General features: G+C 40.3%; 3 protein-coding genes across 3 annotated transcripts; 2 read left to right on the top strand and 1 right to left on the bottom strand.

The window, feature by feature from the left end:
• The first annotated feature begins 722 nt into the window (after positions 1-722).
• Positions 723-8,175, top strand: LOC137168305 (suppressor of SWI4 1 homolog). The gene is made up of 13 exons (XM_067570833.1): positions 723-943; positions 1,232-1,402; positions 2,037-2,138; positions 2,229-2,279; positions 2,476-2,646; positions 2,858-2,934; positions 3,372-3,479; positions 3,626-3,749; positions 3,836-3,914; positions 4,126-4,255; positions 4,341-4,501; positions 4,588-5,013; positions 7,056-8,175. Exons 1-13 carry the CDS (start codon positions 929-931, stop codon positions 7,997-7,999), a joined length of 2,559 nt encoding a protein of 852 aa, XP_067426934.1. The 5' UTR covers positions 723-928; the 3' UTR covers positions 8,000-8,175.
• Positions 8,176-9,992: 1,817 nt separating this feature from the next.
• Positions 9,993-13,303, top strand: eif3g (eukaryotic translation initiation factor 3, subunit G). The gene is made up of 10 exons (XM_067571203.1): positions 9,993-10,138; positions 10,229-10,275; positions 11,003-11,091; positions 11,700-11,759; positions 11,869-11,973; positions 12,092-12,287; positions 12,419-12,529; positions 12,640-12,776; positions 13,003-13,109; positions 13,199-13,303. Exons 1-10 carry the CDS (start codon positions 10,116-10,118, stop codon positions 13,212-13,214), a joined length of 891 nt encoding a protein of 296 aa, XP_067427304.1. The 5' UTR covers positions 9,993-10,115; the 3' UTR covers positions 13,215-13,303.
• A 1,392-nt stretch (positions 13,304-14,695) lies between these two features.
• Positions 14,696-27,354, bottom strand: dnmt1 (DNA (cytosine-5-)-methyltransferase 1). Its single transcript, XM_067571202.1, has 34 exons — positions 27,167-27,354; positions 26,672-26,708; positions 25,761-25,868; positions 25,441-25,681; positions 25,138-25,210; positions 24,940-25,024; positions 24,761-24,801; positions 24,623-24,677; positions 24,427-24,510; positions 24,229-24,338; positions 23,983-24,101; positions 23,771-23,863; positions 23,536-23,687; positions 22,937-23,124; positions 21,130-21,313; positions 20,912-21,009; positions 20,506-20,653; positions 20,306-20,421; positions 20,009-20,210; positions 19,784-19,917; positions 19,510-19,689; positions 19,206-19,430; positions 18,908-19,100; positions 18,680-18,770; positions 18,439-18,579; positions 18,029-18,311; positions 17,767-17,908; positions 16,786-16,952; positions 16,459-16,636; positions 16,140-16,335; positions 15,880-16,043; positions 15,378-15,494; positions 15,099-15,192; positions 14,696-14,988 (listed from the first exon to the last, which is right to left on the bottom strand). The coding sequence occupies exons 1-34, from the start codon at positions 27,211-27,213 to the stop codon at positions 14,951-14,953; spliced, it is 4,524 nt and encodes a 1,507-aa protein (XP_067427303.1). The 5' UTR covers positions 27,214-27,354; the 3' UTR covers positions 14,696-14,950.
• Between the last annotated feature and the right edge of the window lie 218 nt (positions 27,355-27,572).

The following is a 27,572-nucleotide window of genomic DNA, read 5'->3' as shown; positions in this document are numbered from 1 at the left end:
TTACAGTGTGAAACTCCATGTTCCTCAGTGGGACTAATACAGATATCAAAACATATTAGAGTAATTCCAAAAAAGGACCGAGGCAGCATAGATATCATTATTAGTGTTCTTTATACTTTTTTCTTTGTTCAAAAAACATGCAAGAAATTAAAACAATTTTAAATAAATAAAAGCATGATAACGTAGGCACATAAAACATGTCTAGTAATAAAAGTATTTAGAGTGACTGTGTTGAGGTCTAAGTTGGTGTTCAGGTGAGTTTTTTAAATGTTCCTACAGACGAGGCCTGTCTTCAGTTTTCAAGAAGCTGGATCCAGTATTAGGCAGCTTCATAACTAAAAGCTGCTTCCCCATGCTTAGTGTTAACCTGAGGGACAACTTATAGACCAGTCCCTGATCATCTGAGGATTCATCTGGAATTAGCTTCTGAGAAATACATTTAGGGCCCAAGGCAGTTTTTAGTAGAGTAGGTTAAGTAGTACAGTTGTCCTAATTTTAACACAAATTAAGTTGTTTTCATACAAAAGCTGTTAAAACAAATCACGCAAACGGTTATTATACTGCTATTTTTTGTTTGTGCACTATTGGCGACTGACATCATATCAAAGAACCAAAAGTAAACGTCATTTACTTTTGAAATATGTGCAAATCACTATGAGTATCAGCTCCTACACACCCGGGTTACTTTTGCTAGGAACCATCTATATCCAGAGCTGTGAGAGGACACGAACACATTAGCGTGTGACACAGAGTGGAACAACCATGCGGATGGCGTCATTTTGACTTCGCAGTCGAGTTGGTGAAATTGTTATAGGTTACATTTAGCGGACATAATGAATTTAACGTTTCTTGACAGTATTAGTACAGTAGTTAAAGCGTTAGTGTCACTTTTTTGACCTGATTCACAAGCTGTACATCTCGCTGAATAATGGGGAAATCAAAGGTAAGTGTCGCCACGTGCTAGCTGGTTAGCCTGGTGTGAACTTAGCAGTAAATTACAAGAGGTTATGTGTGTAATAAATATATTTTATACATTCATATTAAATGAGAAAACCAGTGTTGAGCTGCAGATGGTGGCGACTTTGATAACGGTGATTGTCAAAGCGTAACCGTAACGTGATTTTATATCGTGATTTCATTCAAATGATCAAAGAATCTCGCTCAACAATCAATCCAATGTCAGTTTAACATTTGTCTCATGAAACTTAATGTGTGGATCTTGTGCTTTCAGACCAAGAACCAGAAGAAATCCCGAGCAACAGCCAACCATGTGGCCGAGGAGACATACGGAGCTGTTCCCCACTCCTTCGTGTTTCATCGTGGTCAGGTCGGCAAAAACGTGGGTCAGCTCATCCTGGATGTACGGAGAGTTATGGAGCCGTACACCGCAGAGACTCTCAAGGTTTGTCTCTCTGTGAAAGCTCAACCAGCCGCCTTCAGCATGTGCTGTGATTTATTTTACTGCTGCAAATACAGAGTCCACCTTGCTTTATTTTAAAGGACCAGTTCGTAGGATTTATTGGCATCTAGCAGGGAGGCTGCAGATTGCAACCAACTGAATATGTCTCCCCTTCCAAGTTTGTAGGAGAACATATGGTCGCTGTGAAACTCAAGAATATAGCAAAAGGCCCTCTCTAGAGCCAGTGTTTGGTTTGTCCATTCTGGGCTACTGCAGAGACATGGCAGTCTCCGTGGAAGAGGACCCATTCCCTATGTAGACATAAAGGTCTCATTCTTAGCTAAAGAAAACATAATGATTCTTAGTTTCAGGTGATTATACACTAATAAAAACATACTTATAAATATTATACTCCATTTCTGCTAAGTCTGTTCCACTAGATGTCACTAAATTCTGCACACTGCACCTTTAAGGGGAAAGTTTGATATGTGGAAGTTCACTCAACATGGGCTGAATATTACTTTTAGTAAATGATCAACATTTTCTTGAGATATCTTTTAAGATGAAAAGCATCTTTATCTTGTCGTGCCGTTTCATTCTCATTATATCTGAAGTGTTTGTGTGTTTTCTGTACCAGGTCAGAAAAAAGAACGTGTTGAAAGACTTTGTGGCAATAGCAGGACCACTGGGAGTGACGCACTTCATGATCTTCAGCAAGACGCCCAGCAGTATCAACATGGTGAGATCATGTTTGACTGTAAGCAAACAATTCTTGTTGGTGTTAATCTTGTACCTCTGTCATCTAACAACACATTCATTGTTCTTTCAGAGACTTGCTCGACTCCCCAAAGGCCCCATGCTTCATTTCAGAGTGCTCAAGGTAAACATCTGAACTCATGAATAAACCACAAGTGCAATAGATAGATGGGTGCAAGTGATGACATTTTAATACCTGATTGTTAGGTGATGTATTTTCAAAGTAAACGCACTGATGTGCCCAAACCTCTAAAGTCATTTTTATCTTTAAAGTTTTTTCCATTTTTATAAAGTCTCAACTTTTTTTTTTTTTTTTTCAGTATTCTCTCGTCAAAGATGTGGTTTCATCGCTGAAGAAGCACAGGATGCACGAGCAGCAGTTCACACGTCATCCGCTCCTCATCCTCAATAACTTTGGATCTGATGGCATGCAGGTCAAACTGATGGCCACCATGTTTCAAAACATGTTTCCCTCCATTAATGTGCACAAGGTATGCGCCATCAGTGAAACATTTGCATTATTGTCACATTGAAAGACTCAAAGGTTTAGGTGAAAGTGATGAAAGTATAGTCTTCTGAGTTCATCTCTGAAGATATGTCAAAAAGTAAACGCTTTCTGATTTCTCAATCCTCGCGTCATTCAGCATGACCGAAGTCAAACTTTGAGTTCTTGTGAGAAATGAAAATATTGTTGTTTTCCAGGTGAGCCTCAACAACATCAAGCGGTGCGTGCTGTTGAATTACAACCCGACATCGCAGGAAATAGAATTTCGACATTAGTAAGTAAAACAGTTTGTCATAAACATTAAGATTGTTATATTCAGTCTTTGCATTTGGCTTATAAACTAGATAGCTGTGTGTTAAACCACACTGATGAGATTGATTCAAACTTAAATATTTGTGTGAAATTTCTTGTCTACAAATGTTAGTATCATGACAAGGCAGTTTGTAACGGAAAAACAAAACTATTCAAGTGGCAAACTGTCCATCAGATTGGAGAGACAGATGTTCAGGCCTTATCAACAGATGTAACTTTCAGTGAAACATTCTTGTGATATGATGGTCGGGGCTCAAATGATGACAGATTGTAACTTGACTGTTCAGTGATGCATGTTCAAAGTAAACGCACTGACGGGCCCCCAGTAAACAACCAGATGTGTGTATTTATTGACGACACGCCACACTGACCCGTACGATCAACGTTGTCGACTTGCAGCAGCCTGAAGGTGGTCCCTGTGGGCATGAGCCGCGGAGTCAAGAAGCTGATGCAGGAGAAGTTCCCCAACATGAGCAAGTTTGAGGATATCAGTGAGCTGCTGATGAAGTAAGGTTCTTGTGAAGGTACAATTCTACAAATTCAAAGGGTGCTTAGTTTTATAGCCAGTCTGTAGCTGCTGTTCTAACACATGCAGAACTGGTGATCTAGTATTCGTAGCTGAACTATTTTGTACTCTTCCCAACAACTTTCAGGGGGGCAAACCTTTCAGAAAGTGAAGCAGAACAAGATGGGGAGCACAACATCACTGAGCTGCCTCAGGTCTACTCTGGCCGAGGCAACATGGCGTCCCAACAGAGTGCTGTCCGTTTGACCGAGGTAACTATGCAGTCATTTTTTTTGAAAACAATATGTCGACGATGCTTGGACGGCAGCTGAATTGTAGCTCTGTGTGTTGTCCTCAGATTGGTCCTCGCATGACTCTGCAGCTGATGAAGATAGAAGAAGGCATGGGAGAGGGGAATGTCCTCTATCACTCTATCAGTAAGTGCACCCCACCACATTTTATTATCATTTATTCATCTTTTCGCTTGATGTTAAGGTGTACATGATGAAAAAATGAGTATGAATTCCATGATTCCTCTCTAAAAGTAAACGCTTACTGATGCATCTAAAGATTACTTTGTTTTACGTGGACATGGTGCAAAACTGTCCTTTTTTTTAAAAAAAAGTGATTTTTGTTCTATGTTTACAGCCTCCAAGACGGAGGAGGAAATCCAGGCGATCCTGAACAGAAAGGAGGCCCAGCTGAAAGAGAAGGAGGATCGCCGGAAAAAGCAAGAGCAGAACGTCGCTCAGAAGAAAGAGAAACGAGAAGAGAACAAGTAAGTTTGCCTTTTAGATATCGTGACCCTCTTGACACATCCTTTTTTTCATTTGGTCTAATTGTAAAACACTTTATCTTAACAGGAAAAAGAGCCTGGAAGGTATCAAGAGGAAGCGTGAGGCTGAGGCTGAAGAGGACAGTGAAGTGGAGGATCCTGGGATGCAGGACGATCAGGCAAACGCTGTTGAATCTGATGATGAGGCGGAGTACTACAGACAGGCTGTAGGAGAGGAGCCAGATGAAGGTGAATATAACTGCTGTATTATAAACCTTTAAATCTGGGGCCTTGTTTTGAATTCATTGATTGACCAAACACTGTTTTTCGTGCAGATATGTTCCCCGGGGCCAAGAGGAGACGAGGCCCAGCAAAGTCTCAGGTGCCTGCCAAGAAGAGGAAGCAGTCCCCTGGTAAATCATCAAGAGAAGACAGAGGTGCTAAATCACCAAAGAGAGGTAGTCCAGGAGGACAGCACAGAGACAAAATGGGAAAAGATCAACAAAGAAAAGGATGGAAGAAGTCCGGGGACAGGGAGAAACCATTTGGAAAGAAGATGAATCTCAGAGGCAAGGCGTTCGGAGCAAAGAAACCTGGCGATAGGGAAAATAAATTCGGTGGGAAGAAGAAATTTGAAGGGAACAAAACATTCGGTGGAAAGAAAAATAAAGACTTCAGATCTAAGGGTCAGAAAGGCAAACCGGGCTTCAAGAAGAAAGGCGCAGGAGCAAAGCAAGGCTTCAAACAGAGGAAGGGAAAAGGCTGAACGCTCGACTCTTCTTTGTGGACTCAGACATTGAATGCATTACTGTGCTGGAGCACCAGATGGCAGCAAGAATGTGTCATCAGTTCTTCAGGCTGTGAAGCTTGAGAAGGCCTCAGCAATGACTGATGGTTGTTTATTGCTGAAAATCAGCAGAGGGAGGGAAGAGACTCAACGCGCTATATTTTCACACTGTATGAATTCATTTTGAAAATGTTTGTTTAATAAATAAACCAATCTTTGCAACTCAGTTGGTGAATTTCTTCATGTTGGCTAACAGGTGTAGTTCTGCAGAGCTGTTGGAAAATCTTCAGGATGTGGGCTGACAGTCTAACGTGTTTTATTCTTGAATTCCTGCCAGATAATTAAACATAGAAAGCCTTGATGCTATCACACTTCAGTGCTACACATCTGGAGTAAATTGCACAAACTCTGTTTTCTTGGTTCTTTGACAATTTTCTATAAACATGTTTTTGTCAAACCCAATCTCAAAAATCTGCTTTAAGCAAATGGCTAAATAATGGGGTGCTAAGATAACACATGCTCATTGGTTCCCTGAGTTCATGTAGATGAGAAAGGGAGGATTCAGACACTTATCTTTAGAATTTAAAGAATTTGGCCAACAGGTATGATTCTCACTCCACCCACTGGTCAACCAGTTCAATTGAGTTGGGAACCGTCTCAAACCAAAAGGATTATTCGGCCGCACCCGTGGCATTTGACTTTTACTTGCTGATGCTCCTGAGCTGTTCTCTACCAGTATTTTTGGAAGGATTGAGTTGTAAGTAGCTGTTGATAATACATATATAAACATCATCTCAAACATAATTATAAAATGGTTTGATCAAAATTTTAATGTAATTCTGCCAGTTGCAGTAACTACACTAAAGGGTTACATGGATTTTAAATGTATTTTGAGTGTAAACTTGTCTGATATTTACTGAACAATTACATTTACAGGATAGTACTAAATTTGCCTTTTTCCCCACATTCAAACAAATACTTAGTTTCAGTTCAGTTTTTTAGTTTTTATTTTTACTTCTGTGTCATGCAATACATCTTCCACTAATGTATATACAGAAGCATGTGGAGAAAGAAAAGAAACACAAACAAAATGCCGGAAACACAGAAATGAGTTGAAAATAGCATCCAGCTGGAAGCTCAAAGGATGCAACTGCAGAACAAAGATATGAAGATATTTTTTCAGACTATTAGACTACATAATAGCCGAATTGTCTTTACGTGAATCAAAAATATGAGGAACACCATTGCAACACGGCTCTTTATATCTTCGTGCGACCAGGGTAGAATATCAGATCACCGCAGTTCTTTCTGACACATTTATCTTTTAAATGAGACGGAGTCTTACACTGGAGCTTTGAGATATAAGACAGTACTTTCTGATAAAGCTGCAGTAGACGCCGTCCTGATATGATCTGTAATATATGAACTCTTGCTGAATCGCTTAATCAGTTCTATGACGAACACTAAAACTGCTATTGGCTGTTTATTTTGCAAACACATAGCATGAGGTGGCATCATAGTTTTCCTTCTTCAAATTGCGAAATGTATGCTGAGAATAAGAGGAAGTGGCTTTCAGGTTTGTCTAAGTCCTCCACTTCACGCACACATTTCTCGGCTGACATATTAATAACTATGTGTGTGCTTAACACCCTTTCTTCACAGTTATAACGCAGCAGTTAGAGCACTGCGAATCCAGCTTTCGGTAAGTGTTCACATTTTTATTTCCTAAAGCTTTCCAAATAATTAACTGAGTTTCTTTTTTTTTTTTTTTTTAAATTGTGACGTTTTCTAACGGTTAACATTTTACTAATACTATAATTCCAAAATAAAATCAAACTACTTTACTGTAGGCTTCCTAGTGTGTCATAATCAACTCCAAATTGTACTGAACTTTGTGTCATAGATCAACGTTGATGTGGATTCACACAAATGATGGAATTAAATCAGTTAACATACTTCCGTTTGCAGATATTGGATGGTACAAAGAGAGTGAAGGCAGCTCGACAATAAAATAACCTTCAGCTCAAAGCAAGATGAATTTCTCTGAATGCGAGAAGTTTCAAATTGCCCTGCTGCCCTCAGTGTATGGCATTGAGTTCATTGTAGCCCTGGCAGGAAACCTCTTTGCCTTGTGGCTGCTAGTGGTCAAAGAAAGAAGGAACTGGCACACTGGTGTTGTCCTGTCCTGTAACCTCGCCATCAGTGACCTGCTGTATGTCCTGACCCTGCCTTTGCTGATCATCTACTACTCACTGGGGAAGCACTGGATGTTTGGTAATGCTGTGTGTAAAACCGAGAGGTTTCTCTTCACATGCAACCTATATGTGAGCATCTTTTTCATCATGGCGATAAGTGTGAACCGCTGCGTGGCCCTGGCGTGTCCCTTCTTTACCAGAACCTATGTAGAGCCTGCCCACGCCAAGGCCATCAGTGTCATCATTTGGATCACTGTAGGAGTCATTTCCTGCCCTGTGCTGAAATTTGCCTCAGTTTGCCAAAATGGCAACAAGACTATGTGTGTGTCCTTCTGTGGTCATCTTCCCGGCGACGATCACCCTCACTTCACTTACAAAATATTTCTAGCTGTGTTTGGGTGTCTAGTTCCCTTCTTGGTTACTTTCACTTCTTACTGTGTAGTTATTTGGGTGGTGTGGAAAAATGTCAGCATAACCACACTAGAGAAACGCAAGGTAGCCTTGTTAGTCATATCAGTACTTGTCCTGTATGCTGTTTCTTTTGTGCCTTACCATGTCTTTCAGATCTATCACTTCTATGTGAAACACAAGTACCCTAAGAAAGCTATCTGTTGGCTCTACGATATGTACCAAGTGTCTAAAGGACTGGCAAGTCTGAACATGTGTATTCATCCAATCCTTTACATGGCTGTGTTTGACAGTATCAGAGTGGCTTGTTGTGGGAATAGCTCTGAGGACAACAAAAGAGAAGTTATAAGAAAGTAGAAATTTCTGTGATGATTATTTCATGCTGTAAAATTCAAGTAAATTTAATCTTGACACGTGAATTTTCTCTTGCTCATATTTCTTGCTTTATTTCTTTTATTGCCAAAAGTTACTGATCTGTATTATTGACTTTGAAACATAATCTGTAATAGAGATCATGTAATAAACCTTTTAAATACATTTAATAAACCTCCTTGTTGCTGCAAAAAGACTTTAAATGCCTCATCTTTACTTTATCCACTTCCTGTCTGACCTAATCTGCACCATATCGGCAAGAAAAGTAGCCTCCTTCCAGTGGCTGAGGCTGGAGAATTGCTACTCTACAGTATATCCAGTGACCAAGTTTTGAAAAAGTATCCATAAATAATCCATTATAATCCAAAATCCATACAAGTATAGTTGGTTTATAATCGCACTGCAGAGGAATCCTCACTGTTACAAAATCATATAATTTAGTTTTGTCTGTAACTGCACAAACATAAAATTACACATTTAGGATTCTAGCCATTGCTCTCTGAGGAGGTGATTTCCATCTTTTTTTGATCATGTGACCCCTTTAATGAAGCAATGTTGACTTATGACCTCCTAATCATAGGTCATGCGTGGGCATGAGCAGCTCTCAAATGTATTTTTTTTTATTTGAAAGATTTTAAAAGGCCTAAAGGATTAAATGAGTCAGTAATTCACGAGAAAAAAAAGCCTGATTTGTGTCACAGAGATGTGACCCCTCAGATGTCAAGGTTTAGTTTAGTTTAGTTTATTAGGATCCCCATTAGCCATTACACTAGGCAACAGCTACTCTTCCTGGGGTCCACATTGAACACAAAATACATACAATACAAATCAAGATAAAATGAAAAGAAAATAACAATGGACACTTTTTAAATTCATAAAGAAAAAAAAACACAAAAAACATAGGTAAAATGGTGAAGAAGATAAAACAAAAAAAAAAATGCCATCTCTGATTAGACAATAGAGAGGCTAGCTTGTGGATGACACCATAGTCATGACACTACAGGTGATAGAGGCTAGATAGTCTCTAGCGCATTGTACAATAATCTTATTATAATACTATGATGATACATAGCATAATACTAATCAATATAATATAGTTTATCTACACTGATCTGTATCAACCATTCTTTGTAATTTACTGAAAATTATTAAGATGGAACTTAAGCTGTTTTTTTGTTTTTTGTTTTTTTTAAATTGCATTCTGCCCTTAATTTCTATGCATGCGGGAAGTAAGGAGATCCATATTAACATATCTCTGTACATAATTATTTCCTTCATTACGTTAGGTTTAGTCATATGCACTGTAAAAAGCTCCATTATCAACGGCCTGGTAGGATAGTTATGTCTATTACGAGTATAATGAAGTAAGGTTGGGAAACACTGCTCCAGTGTAGGACGACTCTTTCCCCTCTCACCTCTGCAATATCGGGCATTTTCCTCATAAAACAAAGCAAAAATATAATTAACAATTTATACTCACGTTCTCATCTATGAAATTTTGTTTAAAACTCAGCATAAAAAATGCAGGACTCCCGGGTAAGTTAGACAACTAGAAGTTGATTTGAATTGCGAAGGTATGTTAAAGCTCATTTCTGTTGTCATTTTCAGCCGTAACTGTAACGTTTAAAGATATATATAGTTAAACACAGTGGTCCGACCTATCAGGCGTTTCTTCTGTTCTTATTTTATGTACTGTGTTGCTTTGCTGGTGTTTTTGATAAACCAAACCTACCCAACAGCGACATCTGGTGGCTGCTTTTGTCATAGTGGGAACCGCCTTATCACTGCTATATTCATTCATACTTAGTTATGCTTACTTTTAATTGCTTTAATTTAATTGCTCACTGCTTATACTTACTTAAACTTATTTATATACGCTTCTTTGTTTACTTCTTTACTTGCTTAAACTTGTTCATCTTTTCTCCGCGCCGTTAAATTGTATTTACGTGACGAAGGGGGTTTCTACCCGGAAGTTATCGTAAACAAACATTATGATTGGTTCTATACTTTCATCGCGACGTTGACGTCACGGAAGTGTGTGTAGCGGCTCGGCTCTCACCGCTCCGTTCTTTGCGGTCCTGAAGCTAAGCTAGCTGAGAGGATGCCGTCGATTGAATACGACGAGTGAGTGTTTTTTATAAACATCTAATTATAACTGCTCACATTGGAGGCGTTTTATAGATCTAATATTGCATTTTAATCTCTCCCCCCTAGCTCCAAGCCCAGCTGGGCCGACCAAGTCGAGGAGGAAGGAGATGAAGGTAAAGAGCTAGTTAGCTAATGTTAGCATGTCTCTTGTAGGCTAGGCGGCTTTCATATCCACGTGGTTGTCCGGCGCATTTCTCGAGCTAAACATATACATATCTGTGATGTTTTGGATATCTAACCTTTTAATGTAGCGAGACATACGTTTGAGTGGTTGACATGAATGGACTATGTATTGATCAAACACTATATCGACATATGCTTTGGCCTGTGGGCAGTGACGTAAGCAGTAGCATTCACCAGAAAGACAGCACAGCTTGCAAGCTTAGCAAGGTAGTTTAGTATGTTAATAGTTAGAATTTAATGCAGTTAACGTACGACAAACTATAAATAATTGTGACCAATGCTGAAATGTTTCACTTCACCAATGCACACAGTTTAATTCAGGTGTAAAGTGAGTCCTGGACCAAGTCAAAACTGGAGATGTGATGGAAAGGTGGTGACAGCATAGAGTAGTAAAGTGTTCATGCCCAAAAGGAACTTGTATTATAATCATCAATGTGTAACTATGAAAAGTGTCCTTGGTGGAAAAGGTTTAAGTGTCCCAGAAACCGCTCTCATCTTTGGTCTAAGGCTGTTTGTTCATTTTCTATTGGATCGGAAAAAAAACAAAAGCCCCCACAAAGGAGGCAGGAAAGAGTTTCTTTACCTTACTGTCTTCTGTCGTTAAATCTAATTTGACTGAATGAACTGAATATAATTTATTTTATATTCTTCTGGCAGGCACACTACCACCCCCCAAGGAAACCATCAAAGGAAATATAAAAACCATCACAGAATACAAAATAGACGATGATGGGAAGAAGTTCAAGGTAATTTTTGAGTCTTATTAAAGTAAATGTTGCATCTGTTAAGATTGTTCACAGTGCTTTCACCTGCAGGTTTGTATAGGGCTCCATCCCATGAGTGCAGCTGCGGTGGCAGCTTGTACAAAGGTGTAGAAATAATCTTGGCTTTCAGAGTACATTCATCCATGCTATGAGACTAACATTGTGGTACAGAGACATCTATTAGTTCATCTTTTGAACATCTGGACTTTAATAGTTAACCTCATACTTCATGCAGTTTTTTTTTTTTGGTTTTCTCTGTTTATTTACTTTAAGTATTGTAATTATCTATAAACTTTTGTTTTTGGCTTATAAAACTACAAAAGCAACAGATTTAGTCATTAATGGATCTGTATATAATAGTTTCTCCACCACTCTTGAAGTTAATTTTGGTCGCTAACCTAAACTACTAAAAAGCCTCTTTAGGTCAAAAACGTTGAAAAGACTGTATGTCTCGTGGGATTTCTACATATATTAATACCACTGTTGTTTGTCAATGGCACAAATGTTTGGCCATTTTGACAATAATAAATAAAAAATGCTGCTGTGACATAAAAATGAGTTTGCATATGTTTTTTTTTTTTTTTTTCTAGATTGTCCGGACCTTCAAGATTGAGACAAGAAAAGCCTCCAAAGCTGTCGCCAGGAGAAAGGTCTGTTTTTAAACCAAATCTAACTGTAGCTGCATTCATTTGGAAATGAACAAGTAGAAGACTTTGGATAAAGTCAGGTGTCATGTAATGTATTGCTCTCTTATTTCAGAACTGGAAGAAGTTCGGCAACTCTGAGTTTGATGCACCTGGTCCTAATGTTGCCACCACCACAGTCAGCGACGATGTCTTCATGACTTTCATTTCCAGCAAAGAGGTGAACTTCACTTTTTTTCTGCTGCTGTACATGATGTGTAGCAATAAACATAATGCCTGCAAACATCCTTTAACAGTGGTATCTTTAATTAATGAGTACCTCGTCTTACCTCTTGCAGGACTTGAACGCCCAAGACCAGGATGAGGATCCTATGAACAAACTGAAAGGACAGAAGATTGTGTCTTGTCGTATTTGCAAAGGCGACCATTGGACCACCCGCTGTCCGTACAAGGACACTCTGGGCCCCATGCAGAAGGAGCTGGCTGAACAGCTTGGGCTTTCCACCGGAGACAAGGACAAGCCTGCTGGCTCTGGTATCATCAGCACACAATTCACACCATCAGATTTTGATTTGTTTTCACCATCAGCTGTTAGACTTGGTGGTTGGATGTTGGATGTTCTAAATTTTCATGACTGATGGCCTGCTTTTCTTCTCTTTCACCAGCGGAACCAGAGCCTGCACAGCCTGCGCAGAGCAAGACTGGCAAGTATGTGCCCCCGAGCCTGAGGGACGGAGGCACGCGAAGAGGGGAGTCCATGCAGCCTAACCGCAGAGGTGGGTTTAAGTTGCTGTGCTTGCTAGCTCTGTGCATCCATGCTGTACTGGAGCAAGATTGCTCAGTGAAATCTGTAATGTAAACAACTGTGTGTGCTTGCACCTGACAGCCGATGACAATGCTACCATCCGTGTGACCAATCTGTCTGAGGACACCCGTGAGACAGATTTGCAGGAGCTCTTCAGACCATTTGGCTCCATCTCAAGGATCTATCTGGCCAAGGACAAGAACACTGGACAGTCAAAGGTCAGTGCTCATGTTGAGAATGCTTCAGTGATATTAAATGCAGCGTTTTGATACATTTGTCTCAGAAAAACAAGTTACAAAGACCTGAACACTTGAGGAATTGATCATTTTCAATTCTTAGACCAGAGAAAAAAAGTGCAGATGTTATGTTGACTGTATTTTTGGGTTTACACAACTGCTTTTGTATCTTTTTAAAAGTAAAAACTCCTCACTTTGTTTCCTGCAGGGCTTTGCCTTTATCAGTTTCCACCGTCGGGAAGATGCAGCCCGAGCCATTGCAGGAGTGTCAGGATTTGGATATGATCATCTTATTCTCAATGTTGAATGGGCCAAGTAAGTACCAGTAATCATCAGTTTTGTCAATTAAATGTAAAAGCCTGCTATTCATTCTTGCTGCTAACCTTTTTTACATCTCTTTGCAGACCGTCTAACAACTGAGGAAACTACCAGAATATTCCAGCAGGATGCCAGATTTTGTTATGGTAAAATATGGCTGTTACCTAAATAAAGACTCAATGTTGTCACGATTTACTTGTCATTGTTTTCTCTCTAGTTTGCACAACTTTCAGATTTCCAGGTAACTTTTATTCTGACTTGAAACTAAAACTGTGAAGACTTGAATGTCAATTGAGACGAGATAAAAGGTGGAAGGCTCCATGAAGAGATGTAAATTTAATGTGGGGCACATTGAATTCTGATCACTCAAGCTACACCTGGATAAAGTCAAGGATGTATGCATGTATTAAACCTCTTGAAGAATACCTTCTTGGTGGTGAGGTGAGACCTCTGCACATTTCATGTGTACATCATGAGTGAGCTTCATTCTCATTTTTCTTGATATTCAACAGAGACACTGTTTGGCTTGTCTAGTTATTGAAATACATGACAAGGTACTTCATAACATTTGATGCAAAATCTTTTAAATTCAACATTAACAGAAGGCAGTGTTTCTTACTGATTGCATTGACATTGCCCACAATGGCCTAATACAACCAGAGATATTTAAGGAGATGCTACCTTTGTATTCTCACCAAGTGGACAAAACTCGACTTTATCATACCCCTGCTTGGTGTTCTGCAGTAGTTGCCATTTCCCACAAAAAAAAGTTAATTAGTGAGAAGCTACTTTTAAGCGGTCACTCCACATGCAGGTGTAAGCTGCAGCTTTCCTTAACTAGATTTAGATAACATGGATATTAGATTATAGGTCTGATATTGGCTAAAATTCTTTACTTAACCCTTGTGATGGACGGATGAAGTCGTCTTTAAACTCCACGAGCACATTATCAGGTGGTTTGCAAAACCAGCAGCTCTCCAAGTCTGAGGCTGAAGCACTACAACACCTCAGATGTTTAAGTTTCAACCTTATGTGTGCAATAAAAGTCAAAGAAGCATATCTTATGTAAATCAGTAATACTTTTGATTGTAAATGCATATATTATTGTGCAATATGCAACAGTAAAATAATGATGGTGTCCCAAAAAGCTGACAAACATTTTTGACACAGAAATGAATGTACCTCATTGGTGTGGTGTAGAGACATTGTCACACTGTGGGTTCTTATATTTTACCTTCATGGTTGATGTGAATGTGACATTTCATCAGTTGCAATGTGATGAATTGGAGAATAATATTCAAAATATTATATATTACTTGGTTTAAACTGGAAATGTTCTCATACTTGAAGTGTATGTCACCATATTTGCTCCTGCCTTTTCTGCAAAACTTCATGTGATGTTTGCATCAGACGTCATCGGTCACGTGGTAGTATTAATTTGACACAAGCTTCATGACAACATATTAAACACTGCGTTCCAGAGTTAGATCTTCTGCCCATCAATACTTGACCCTTAATACCATTTTACCAGACTTGACATAATCTTCCTAACAGTCCAGTGTTAATTATACACACACAAATCATCAATTTCATAAGAGCTTTATTTGAAATATTACATATAAAAACTACATACAATTTATTCCACATTAGGCGAACATTTCCCAACATCATGATTAAAGCACATTTAAAACTTAAAACATGGAATGGCACTGCACAGAATGTCCACGGTGGCCACTTAGTGACACAGTTGACTGCCAGCTTATTTAAAAGAAATGACTGCCTGACATAACAGCATCAGGATTTATAGATCCGATTCTTGCTGGGAAAGGAGCAAAGGACTAATCAGAGACCTCCATCTTCTCTTGTTTGATTTTCTCTGTGGAGGAGAGATAATACGCATTAGTATTTCTGCTTATTCTATTGCTTGAATTTAAAACATCTTTTCATGTTATTCTTGAATGACATTGAGACAGATGGGAAAGTCACCTGATGCTTGGTCTTCCTTCATCCTCTCCAAGACACACTTCTTAATCTCCAGTCCTATGGCCCTGGAGAGTGGAGGGGGGACAGCATTTCCAACCTGGGAAACAGGAAGAAGCAATCAGGTCAATCAGGTCCTTAAAATTTCAGACAGACAATCAACGCCTGCTACGTCTCAGCTGTGGCCACTTAGTAGTAAAACATGTTTGGGGATCCTTAAAAAAAAAGAGCCAAGTAGGTTGGCAAGTAAACCATGACACTGGCAGCCCAATGCAATGTGGTTACCTGTCTGTGTTTGTCCAGGATGTTTCCAAAGAAGCGGTAGGTGTCGGGGAATCCCTGAGAGCGTGCACACTCCCTCACACTGACCACTCTGTGCTGCTCAGGATGCAGAACACGGCCCTGAAATTAAAATGCAAGGATTAAGATCCAGATGCAGGAAATCTGTTAGACTGGGTTTGAAGGCATCAATACGGTTGTTGTCCTCTTAGTGTACATTTTTCCAACCACATTATAAGTCAGTTGATTTGAGTTAACATTATAACATTCAAGCATCTCCCGATATCTGGGGCAACTGAAATTTGTAACCAATGGGATCTTTGTGACCAGTGTGATTCCTCGTCTGATTTAATTCTGTCTGAAACTGTTCAGTTGGCTTTTTTAGGCAAATAGGATACAGGGAGGGATGTTTCACAGTATGAAACAAAGTGAATGATCTCTAAGCTAGTTTGTGTCAGTTAAGCAACATTTTGGCTGAAAATAGGTTTTATTCAGAGAGTTCATGTACCTGTTTGCCCATTGGTTCAGGGTTGGTAACAGTTGTGCTGAAGAAGCCGTCCCACTCCAACCTGCCGTAGAGTCCGGCCCAGTGGTTGTGGCGGTTCCCAGTGTGAGGCAGACACCAGGGGATCAGGGTGTTAAACTGCCTGTCTGCGGGGTCGCAAGGCTTCCCTATGACGAGGCATAAACACAATCAGACATGTCTCCACACTCGAGATGTAGGTTCTGTAATTTCCACTACAAAAGTACTTGACTAAAGCTGCCTACCTCCTGCACAAGTACATACGCCTCTGAGAGCACCAGTGCTGCTGCGTCCGTTCTTTTTATCAGAGTGTGTGTAACGGAGTTTCTTGGTCATGGTGCCGTCTTTCAGTCGAACCTCAATGTTGGGTAGATCCCTCCAGTCAGAGCCTGGGGCCAAGGGGATGTGACGCATCCGAGCTTCCACCAGAGCACTCATGTCCTGAGAACACAAAGATCTTCATCAGTTACAGAAGTGGTATTTGCATTTCAGTCCTACATACTGGTAAACACAGTACATCTAGATCTGGTTAATGTCACTATCGCTAAGTGTGAGACAGCTCACCTTGCAGATGTGATCTTTGAGGATTGGCTGATACTGTGTGCCTCTGATCTGCCTCTGGAACCAAGACTGAGGCTCCCCATTATAAGAAATCTCCAATGCCGCTGCACCATTGCGAATCTCTGGCAGATCTGACATGGTGTCTCTGACAGTGATGGTTCTGTAGATTCCTCCATTACCCCTATTGGAAGACAGGAAATTTAATCTAGTCGACAGTCACACTGAAGCATTATTATAACCTGTTTGAGGGGCTGAGGAGTGTGTGCTGTATTGGTATGTGATCTAGAATTACAGATCAAGAAAGAGGAAAGTGGATTATGTTCACATTACCGTGTGACATTACTGACGTATTTCTTTTCATCCACCACCACGCTCAGAGAGCAAGCTCTGGGAGCAAACACATGCAGAGGCTCAGGATAACGAGGCAGCTTCTCTCCAGGAGCAGCAGCCAGGATGATTGCCCTACGGCGGGTCTGGGCAACACCATACTGACCAGCCTGATAAAGAGGGAAGCATCAAGCATGTTACTGTCTAACAAAGCAGACTTCAGTCATAAAAATACGAGCATGTAGGGCTGTATTTTTTTTCTCCTTGTAAAATCTGTCAATTTCATCTCTTCATGCCTCTAAATTATTCATTTCAAAACAATCTGGGAGGAACTGTTTCCTGTTCATATAAAAATACTGAGAAGGGCTTGCAAGAGTACGTTGCTTTTTTTTGTTGTAGTCACCAGCCAAAATGGTGGGAACAACTGCATTGTGGTAAATATTTACATCAGGTTGATGTGATGGGTTTTTTTGGTGAAGTTTTAAGTTATCCGTAAGGGTCTGAGGATGGAGGGTTTGTATGTGTTGGTCAGATTAAAAAGCCCTCTGAGACTGACAGCAGATTTTCAGCAATGTAAATAACATTTAACTGAAGCACATGCATCACAGTGCATTGTAATGGGAAGTCTGTCATTTTCAGCAGCATCCTCACATTTTTAAGGAAATTCAGGAAGATGTGTCAATAACTTTTGTGTTACATTAATTTAAATAAAATGATTGTCAGGTTTTGCTATTTATTTTGCACTTAAACCTTTTTCTCTGAATTTGACCAGTTCTGTTTGATGCTGCTGTTCCCATTAATGCCAACATGTTTGGTGCTTTGGGGAGAATATAGCCATGAGTCTCCTCCGATACACACCAAGTTGCCAGGCATTTTTATTTGCAGATGAGGATTTTTTTGAGCATCACACATGCATACGTCCATGCTATTCACTCAGATTTCACACCTGATGAGAAATACAATACCAATTAGAGTCAGACCCACCTGAAGGACACCAAAAGTACACTGGTAGCCCATTCGTACAAGACAGCGTAGTGTCAGTTTCAGGACCATGGACCTTTTGAATGACACGAAGTTCCTCACATTCTCAAGCAGGAAGAATTTGGGCCTGTAGTAGTCGCAGTAACTGCAACAAAGAAAAACTTATTCCAATTAGGCACACTTACATGGATATGTATGGTCTACAGTGCAACAGCCTGTTACTGCAACTCTAACAAGATAAGAATCTGCTCTTACAAACACTCACCTGAGATAGGAGACCACAAGTGAGTTCTTGAATTTGGAATAGGTGCGTGAGTTGAAGCGGTTCATCCCACTGAACCCTTGGCAAGGAGGTCCTCCACACAGCATCTCCACATCACCCTTCTGAGGCAGCTTCTGGCCAAGAGAGTTGGTCTTCTCTCCAGACATGACCAACTTCAGCAAGACGTTGCAGTCTTCAGTGAATACTGTAGTGCCGGGGTTGTTGAGCCTAAAGGCCTGTGCTGCAGGCTCCCACATCTCTATGGCCCACTCAGTCTCAGAGATACCTTAAAAAAAAACAAGCCAGTCATAATTTCAGCATTGTATTGAAAAATAAAACTGAAGCTTTCCATATATGCCAACATTTGTGGATCAGAGAACACATTTTATGGGTAGTATGGGACAAGCATTTACCAGCCTGGTGGAAGCCTTCAGAAAGTCCTCCGCAGCCAGAGAACACATCCAGTGTGCGATATTTGAGCACTTTAGGTGTCTGTGGTTCATTCTGGGGTTCCTGTGTTTCCTGTACTGCTGAAGCTTTTCCCTTGCCCTTACCTTGTAGAAAATAGTAAAGTTGATGGATTAGTATTTTAGTGACCCTAAAAACCTATTTCAGTTTAAGAATATATTCAGTTTTTTCATGTCAGCATTTTACCTTTTCCTTTGCCCTTTCCTTTGCCTTTATTAACAGCAGAGCGAGCATGATTTGGAGGGTCTTCAAAGCTTTTTGATTTTGCATTATAGGCCTGTGACAGGATTAAAGATTAAACATGTTAAGATTAAACACAGCAATTAAGATATTTTTAAGTGTGGGCATTATGTTTTCCAATTTTCATTTTAGATGATACACACAATACTGTAGGAACAGTGTAAATAGCTGTACCTCCAGGAAATAGAAGCGATCAGGTCTACCACTGGAATAGTCTTGGACTGATTCATTCAGGTCTTCTGCATATTCTACTTCACAGCGACCGAGCACCTCAGACATGCTGACAGTTACTTCTTCATCACTCCAGTACAGCTGATTGATGTCTGTGTGGTAACTGCCTTTGACACCTTTGTGAGTGTTCTCAGGCCTGGGACATGAGAAAAAAAAAGCCAATTAATTTAAGAGTTGCACCAGTCACTTGTGACACAGTAAACTCTGAATGACAAATCAGATTCATTGCAATGCATTATACCTGTAGAACTTGTAGAGTCGCAGTTTGACCTCTGAACTGTCTGGTTTCCCATTGCTACGTCTGTGACAGAAGATCTCCTTAATGCGCCCAATGCGGAAAGGCTGTGGGGCATCCAGGTTTGACCCCTTGATGTAGTCTGAGGACTTCCTGTAATACTCTGGATACAACTCCTCATCAACATCATCTTTCCGATGGGAGCGCTTCACTGGGCTAGCTGGTTTCACACTGAGAGCCAGGGACAGAGGCAGTGAGTATCACACATTTCTTGATTGTGCAAAGTTGAGTTAAAGTTCACTTCACTCACCTGAAATTAAAAGCGTCAGGAGGCAGGTAGACACCGTCTCCCACCCGGAACTGCTCCCCTTTAAAGCAAGCCAGAGCATACAGAGCCTTGGAGTCGTTGTCTTCATCATCCAGAGGTTCAAATGCACGAGGTGTTTCCTGTTCTTCCCCTTCTTTTGTCCTAGTACAGCTGCCACAGAACCTGAGAGCAAAATGGAGCACATTCATTATAAAAAGGTTAGCAGAGGAAACAGAGAGACTGTCAAATGTGCAGTATATGTGTGGGTGGTTCTTACTTGAACTTGCAGTCTTCTGATGGAGTGGTGTTGGGAGGTGTCACAAAGCGGGCAAAGTCTGTGTCATACCAGAACTGATAGAAGAAACTCTTCCCATCATCCTCAATCACCTTGATGTCAACATCCAAGCCACCCTGAAATAAAAACGTAACAGTGAAATGAATTTAAGAAAACCAAACAAAAACATAATATATTACAAATTAACCTGCCATCAATTTAACCTACCTCCATAAACCAGTTGTTAGATGGGGCCTTATACATGACGTTTACTTTGCCAAGCACGTAATTGAGCAGCATGTCTTCACACTCGTCCACAATGAAGAGCTCCAGCGGATCAGAAGACTCTCCCAGCACTGTGTGAATCCCACGAAGGAACCAGTGGGCATGGAACATCTTTCCATTGTTGTCCTCCCATAGTGCTGTGATCCTGATGGATGAAATATGTCATTAGGTTAATACGAGCCACTGTGAAAAAATGTTTTCAAGGAGTGTTTTTCCAAAAAATAAGAAAGAAGGCCATACCTTGCCAGATACAGAGGAATGGATGGGTCCTCTGATGAAACTGAGACACAGTCTCCCACTTCCAGCACTTCATCATTCACGCGGACCTTACTGTAGTACTGCTTCTTCCCCTCAGTCTGAAGGGGGCAGGAGACAAGTATGAGTGTGTGCATATATAAACCTCAATCCTCCAATAACCAACAGGGACAGGAAGCAGATACCTGAACAGGCTCTCCAATCCAGGAAAGTTTGCACTGGGTCTGCTTCTTTCTCTTAGCTTGAGAAATCTTTTTGGGCTTCTCCACTGGCACATCTTCCTCTTCAATGTTCTCATCATCTTCAGCCTCCTTTACTGCAAGGTTTGGGCATCTAAACAAAGGAATCAATATTGGATTTTGGCAAAAGTGAAATTAAGGATGGAAGATGTAGCTGTACAATGCTTGAAAAGTTCCTGAGACATTAAACATTTGTCCCTCTTCTTTTCCATCTTCAAGATGATGTTTGCTGGATTATAGTGTTATAATTTACACAATTCGCAATTCAACTTTGAGAAAACTCAGACTACAAAACCCTTTGTGGACATACATTCACAATGCTACAGACTAAATTGCTTAGAGACATCCTCACCTTCGCTGCTTACAAGCCTGCTTGCTTTTGCCACTTCCTCCAAATTTGATCATGTCCTTGCAAGCTGCACACTTGCCACAATCAGGAGATTGGCAGACCTGAAGACACAAAGAACAGCATGTATTTCCACTGTTGAACTTTGCAGAGCACATGATCTGTTGACTCACATGTTAAAAATGCTTTCTAAACAATGGGGCTTCACTTTCAGAATCACTCACCTCACACACACCACAGCGATGTCTTTTGACCCCTCCGCTTTCTTTATCATTCTGCTCTATCTGATCAGAGAAGAAGGTATCAAAGATCTGGTAAACCAGCTTGGTGGTAGTCGCTTTAGTTGGCCCCTTGCTGTCCTTCTCGATCTTTGTTGGGTGACGAATGGCCTGCCTTCTGGCAGCTCTCCTGTTAAAAAGAGTAAAGTTTGCATTCAGACGAGAGGTCCATTTTAATCAGCACAAATACCTGATGATATGTGGAGCGATAGCATTATGAAGCCCCTGGCCGTCAACACACCACAGCATCAGGCCATGCAACATAATAACAAGCAAACAAAACCAAAACAGACACATTAAAAGATGTACAATGCAGAGTTCCCGTTAGATGCAACTGGCTGATAAAATTCTTCAACATTCTGGCCTTTAGAGATAACAACAACACACTGACTCACATTTAAAAAGGTTTAGTAAGTGTGCTTTGAACTAACCTGGACAACCAAGAAGTTGTTTTTCCCAATAAAGTCCATCAAGATGATTCTTCCACTCAGTTTTATAAATATTAAATGTTGTGAACATTTAACTCCACCTTCAGTGTTGGGCGTTTGTCTCACCAAATGTCTCCTTATTGACACGCACATAGGCTACAAAAAGTTTAGAATAGCTTAATATACTGTACTGCTGGACTGATAAATTGTTACCTAAAGCCCTCCACTGTTTCAGAAAGGGTGCAGGTCTTTTACAAGAAACTGGTTAACAGCCCTGTGGCATCATTCATCCTCTCCTCTGCCATCTTCTCTGTGGCAGTTACTGCTGGTAGAAAGGAAGCACTGGCTGGTTTCAACCAAGTCTACGAGAATTCAACTAATTTTGAGATATGTGGCTTATTTCAATCGTTACATACAATTCGCAGTTGTCTTTAGCTTGTTCATAACTATTCTCTTTTAGCATAACAAGGACTGTATGACTGTAAAACACACTGGCTGTAGATAAAAAGGGGAGCAGGAGTTAACTGCTGGCAGAGCAGTTGAAGATGTCACATTTCTGCACTGAACAGAGACTTCAAAGTAACTGTAAGTAACCCTAAATCCTACCAAACATTTTTTTGAATAGTGAATTGTGACAGAGTTCAAATTATGTCATGATGATTTCTGGACATTGGTCCACAAATACACACAAAGTGTTTGGCCTGAATTAAGATATGCCAGATAACAAAAATAAACTACAATGTAAAGCCAAAAAACAAGAAAATTCTAGCGTGAACTCTGGTATGATGTTCTTGTCCATATAGCTTCTAAATGCTTCTCACTAAACACACCATACAAGCTAAGGATGCATTCACAACAAGGCCTACCTACCAGTACAGCAGCATGCTGCATTAGGAAATGTCAAAGGAATGTTAGACATTAGGGAGAACAAGGAGCGAGGAGCAGTAATACAGGAATACAAGCAAAATAAAATGGATAACTTCAAAAATCCAGAAGCATGTGTTGCCGAGGAGCTGCTGCTAAATAAATTCAGTGAAGCAGAGAATGGGGAGTGTTCATGTAATTTAAAAATATGTAGCATGTGCTCTGCTCATGTTTGTTTCCACTTTGAGTTACAGTAGCTATGGAAGACTTGCTTTTATGAATGATACAATAAATTGATGGTTTCAAGTATTTAGAGTCTGCAAACTATTAAAAGCCAATAGTCTGCAGGTTCACAAGACTGACCCTCCCCCCCTTTGACTACTTCCGCTGACATCACTTCATGGTAAGGAGGAAGGGGAAAAAAGTTTTAAAAATTAAAAGAAAAAAAAAAAAAATCGTACCTCTTCCCTAGTGTGACTCCTGCAAGCTTGATCAGGTCTCTCATGCAGGGAGTAACAATGATGGGCTGCTCATCGGAGTCGCCAGCCTCATCATAGCTCTCCACCTGCTCCACCACGAACTGGGCATGACGCAGTAGTGTGTCTTCGGTGAAGCAGTTGAAGTTTAGCCCTGCAGGAGGCACCGTTGTCTGAGGGCGAGACGAACAAAACTTTCAGTCCAGGGGCCGTTTTCACAAAATATCCTAATGCGCTCCTAAAAATAAGAGGCATGTCACTGCTAACTTTACATAGCATTTTATCTTTAAAAAAGTAGCCCCTAAAAAGTCCTCCTGAAAAGTTAGAGGTTGTCCAAAGGACTTCTAAAGACCTGCTCACATTCAGTCAGTTGCTGCAGGTAATGCCTGATCGCATCACTGTTTTGGGGAAAATACAACGATACTGAACTTTTCAAAGTATATTTTGATTGGGGACACCCAGATTAAAAAAGGCATTGTAGCAGTGATCACAAATAATCCACAAGAAAAACAGAACCATGCTGAATATGGCAGAAATGTTCAATTCGCAAGTAGACAAAGACACTATTTCACACAATTCCTCACCTCAATCTTGTTGAGAAGGTCCTCATAAGTAGCGTCAGGGTTCTTCTGGAGGAATTCAACCACAATCTTGCTCATATAGATTTTCTCCTGCATCAGTGCAAAGATGGGCGCATACTCCTCACTGGAGTGCATCAGGATGTAATCAGCAAAAGCTGGATAATTGAGACATTACTGTTAGATCATGACATGGGTAAAGTGAATTCAAAGTCGGAGGAGAAAGCTTAAACTGTGTTACCTGTAGTGAAACCAATTAAAGCCTTTTCTCCACCATCAAACCCAGTGATCCACCAGGCATTAATGGGTCCAAGCTTCTTGGCAGGAACACCACCTGAAGGAAAAAAAAAAAAAATCACAGGTATTCAGCTTCCAATTGGTTGTAGTGGTTCAAGGAAATAAAAGTGTATAGTTACCATGGGGTTTCCATGATTTAAATGTGAATTTTCTTACCATCCATGCAAGGGTTGTCATCATAGATGGGTTTGACAACACAACTGAAGTAGAGCTCCACATTCTTCTCAATCAGTCCAGAGTCAAATGGACAAAGGTGGCCACGCTTGTCATACACACTGTAAGACAAAACAGTTAATAAAACTGACACTGTGGTGTTAACACTATGATAATAGTAATCATACTTGCTTCTTTAGGATAAGCCATCAGTCTGAGGTTATTTTAAACTAGACAAAGAATCCTCACCTGAAGTTTGTAATCTTGTGCTGGGGCAGATCCTCATAACTCTCAAATCCATCCTCATTTGAGTCAAACAAGGAGAGGCGCTCATCTGTTAACATTTCTGGTTCATCCAGCTGAAGATGCAAACAGCAGAATTGTTTCAGTAAACAAAAGTAATTAAATTAACATCTTTAAAACCTTTCACTTCTTGAAGGTACTCACTGCGTTATCAGGATCCCCTTGAAAGAACTTGAGGTCTGAGTCATCCAAGTATTGTCTACAGTCTGGACATTTGGGGGGTGGTGTCTGGGAGAAAAAACAAAAGACAAAAACAACAATTATAGACGGGCAATTATGCAAGTAGCATCAGTACTATGCATTACAAAAAAGTGCACAGCTGAATGACCCAATTCATTACCTTTGCAGCAGAAACTGGCTTAACCATCTCACTCTTTGATTCTTCTGGAGCATCACTGCATAAAGAAAAGTATTAGTGCGTCCACTTGTGCAAGTTCCATCATAATTATTTATGTTTAAAAAAGGGCAAAAGACTTACTTTTCATCTGACTCAACTTTGAGACGCTTCTCCTCCCGAGACTACAACAGATTTGAAAATTGAATTATGTGGTTATGTACCAGATACTGAGAATTATACAAGCTCTCTGACTGACATTTAAACATCATGAGTACATCCCAAAAAAAAAAAAAAAAAAAAAAAAAAAAAAAAAAAATTACCTCCTCAACATCCTCTTCCTGTTTTTTCTGCTCATTTTGTCCATTAGTGGCTTCTCCATTCAAGTCCTCAGACTTGCGTTTTTGACTGCAAGAGATTTACTTTTAAACAGAATGCAAGAGACTTTGTGTACATGAAAACTTTATCTTCTACTTAAAGAAAAATGTGAATGGAAAAAAAAAAGAGAGACATATACGCACACTTTAGAGAACATTGACAAGATGGTTGGCTGTTTCCCACTGTTTCTTGTAACCCTGGTACTGACTGGAGACTCTAAAAAGATGATAACACGAGATTAAGTTCAACATTGTTTTTAAAAAAATTCATTTGCTGGTCATCTCCATCTTAGAATACGGTTATATGATAAATATTAATAAGGAACACTACATCACACACACAACACCAGTGCAAACACTTATGTCCTTTATGTTTGCACTGATTCCATCAGCCTGGCCGTGTGGTAATAAAAGAAACTTGAAATTTGGAAGGAATCTCAAACTAACTTTTAGTGTCAGAGTTGGCCTTGCTCCTGCGTCCACCCTTCCCTTTAGAAGCAGTTGGTGACTTGACAGCCTCCTCTTCCTCCTGTACGTCCATGGTTACATCCTCACTGTCCTCGTCTTTGTGGGAACCATTTGTGAAGCCATTAGTCTTTCCGTTCTGCTCCTCGTCATCAGCATGTGAGCCATTTTCAAGATGAAGCTCCTTTCCCAGCAAGGCCTTTACTTTAGAGATGTAGACCTCCTGAGGAGTACACGGTGAACTAATGAGCAACAATGTTTCAGAATTTGTAGTGTTTCACATATTGTTAAGAGTCACTAACCATTGAAATCTCTGAACTTTTCATCTTCTCCTCGAGGCTGCTCAGCAGGTCCTGAGCGTCAACATGCAGGAACTCCTGCACCAGCTTGAGCTTCTCCTTCACATGATCCTGGAATAGCATTTTAAGGAAAGAGATGTACTTAGCAAGGCTTAGTTTGCCTTCAAGAAAAGAGAACCTTTAACTGTTTAAGGCGACATTAACTTGATCAGTTGTAAAATAAACGTGAATTCATGATGCAGGCTTAAAAAGTACAAACATACGATATATTGATTTTTTTAATGTGTTGACAGACACTATTGCCATAAAATGCATCCTGTAACAGAATCAGAGGCCACTTGCAGCTGGATTTTTTTTTTTTTAATGTCAAACTGGTTGATAGTTCACAAACATGCAAAACCTAATAATCCCATGACAAAACACATTTTAATTGAAATGTCACTTTTTCCCTTTGAGTCACAGCTGCAAAGATGTCTGGACACATGCTTACATAAAAATCTGAAGATGACAGCATCAAGACTTGATCCGATGACTTCTTCACATGACACTTTTGGCAATTGGCTTATTGATAGTGTTTGACATAATTAATCCATTAATTCGGTAACATTCAGGGCACCTGTGGAGCAGCTCGGGTTAGGGGGTCTTGTGTCTAGATGGCATCCTCTCTTTAGCATTTATGTCACGGAGAGACTCAATCAAAATCATAGATTACAGTTGAGCAAGGCAACACTACAGATTTTGGATAAGGGGAATCTAATTGAGGCTTCTCTTTAACAGAAAGACACTATATTATGACCGTACAATCATGACTTAATAGTCGTCGGCAACAACAATTAACGAGCAACTGCAGCAACTAGATAACTTGCAGGTTTTCACGTGTAAGTTATCAAAGTAACGTTAAACACAGAACTCACCTCGTCTGAAAATCCATCTTCATCCAACACCTGCAGCCTGTGAACAAAGAACATGTCCAAACAACGTCAGGGTAAGTTAGATTAAGTTAACTAAGGAGCTACATAGCGCAAACTATCTATGAGCATTATTTCCTGCGACCGGTGCGACAGGGAACAAGCAGAAAACATAGAAAGAAAAACTTTCAGAGTGGCGCCAAATCTCCCACGCCCCTCCATCCATTTAGGGGCTACGGTGCTAACTAGCTAACGTTTAATGAACGGGGCTAACGTTAACGGTATCGGTGCTGACTGTCAGGTGGCAACAAGCTAACGCTAGCTGCAACTGTCTAGTATAAACGATAGATTAAAGTGATAACCGCCAAGCCCAATCCCAAATGCACCCAGTTATCCGGGGTTTACTGTTACTATTATCGGCTTTTGAATCACGACAACAAGCTGCATGCATGCTACATCTTCAGGACATTATTAGCACTCCGGTTATTAACGACAACGTACCTTTTCCTGACATCCTCTGGCAGAGACAGGGAAGTCCTGGCTGGCATGGTAAACAGCTATCTAAACGTTCAAGACAAAAGAGATAAAAACGACTTTAAAATCCGTTAAAACCCGCCGCTGTTGACAACAGTGCAGCTCTGCCTGGCGCGTGCTGTTTCTGCCAATGGATGCTATAAGCAATTCGGGCGCGCGGGCCGTCTTTTCGCGCGGAAACCCGGGTGTTGTGGACTGTACCACTGCAAAGATCTATGGGTAAAAACAGTCGATCAAAGGGTTATAATATAACGCTGCTGAATGCCTCGTTTTATAATACGAAACACATTTTGTATGTTTTATATTTATAAACTATAACTATGACTGATATGTGGTTGTATCTTAGGAAATGTAATTTTCTTGAAATGTCAAA

This window comes from Thunnus thynnus, chromosome 17, assembly GCF_963924715.1.
Source record: "Thunnus thynnus chromosome 17, fThuThy2.1, whole genome shotgun sequence".
Taxonomy (NCBI): domain Eukaryota; kingdom Metazoa; phylum Chordata; class Actinopteri; order Scombriformes; family Scombridae; genus Thunnus; species Thunnus thynnus.
The sequence above is the reverse complement of the archived record's forward strand: the minus strand, read 5'-3'. Positions and strand labels throughout refer to the sequence as shown.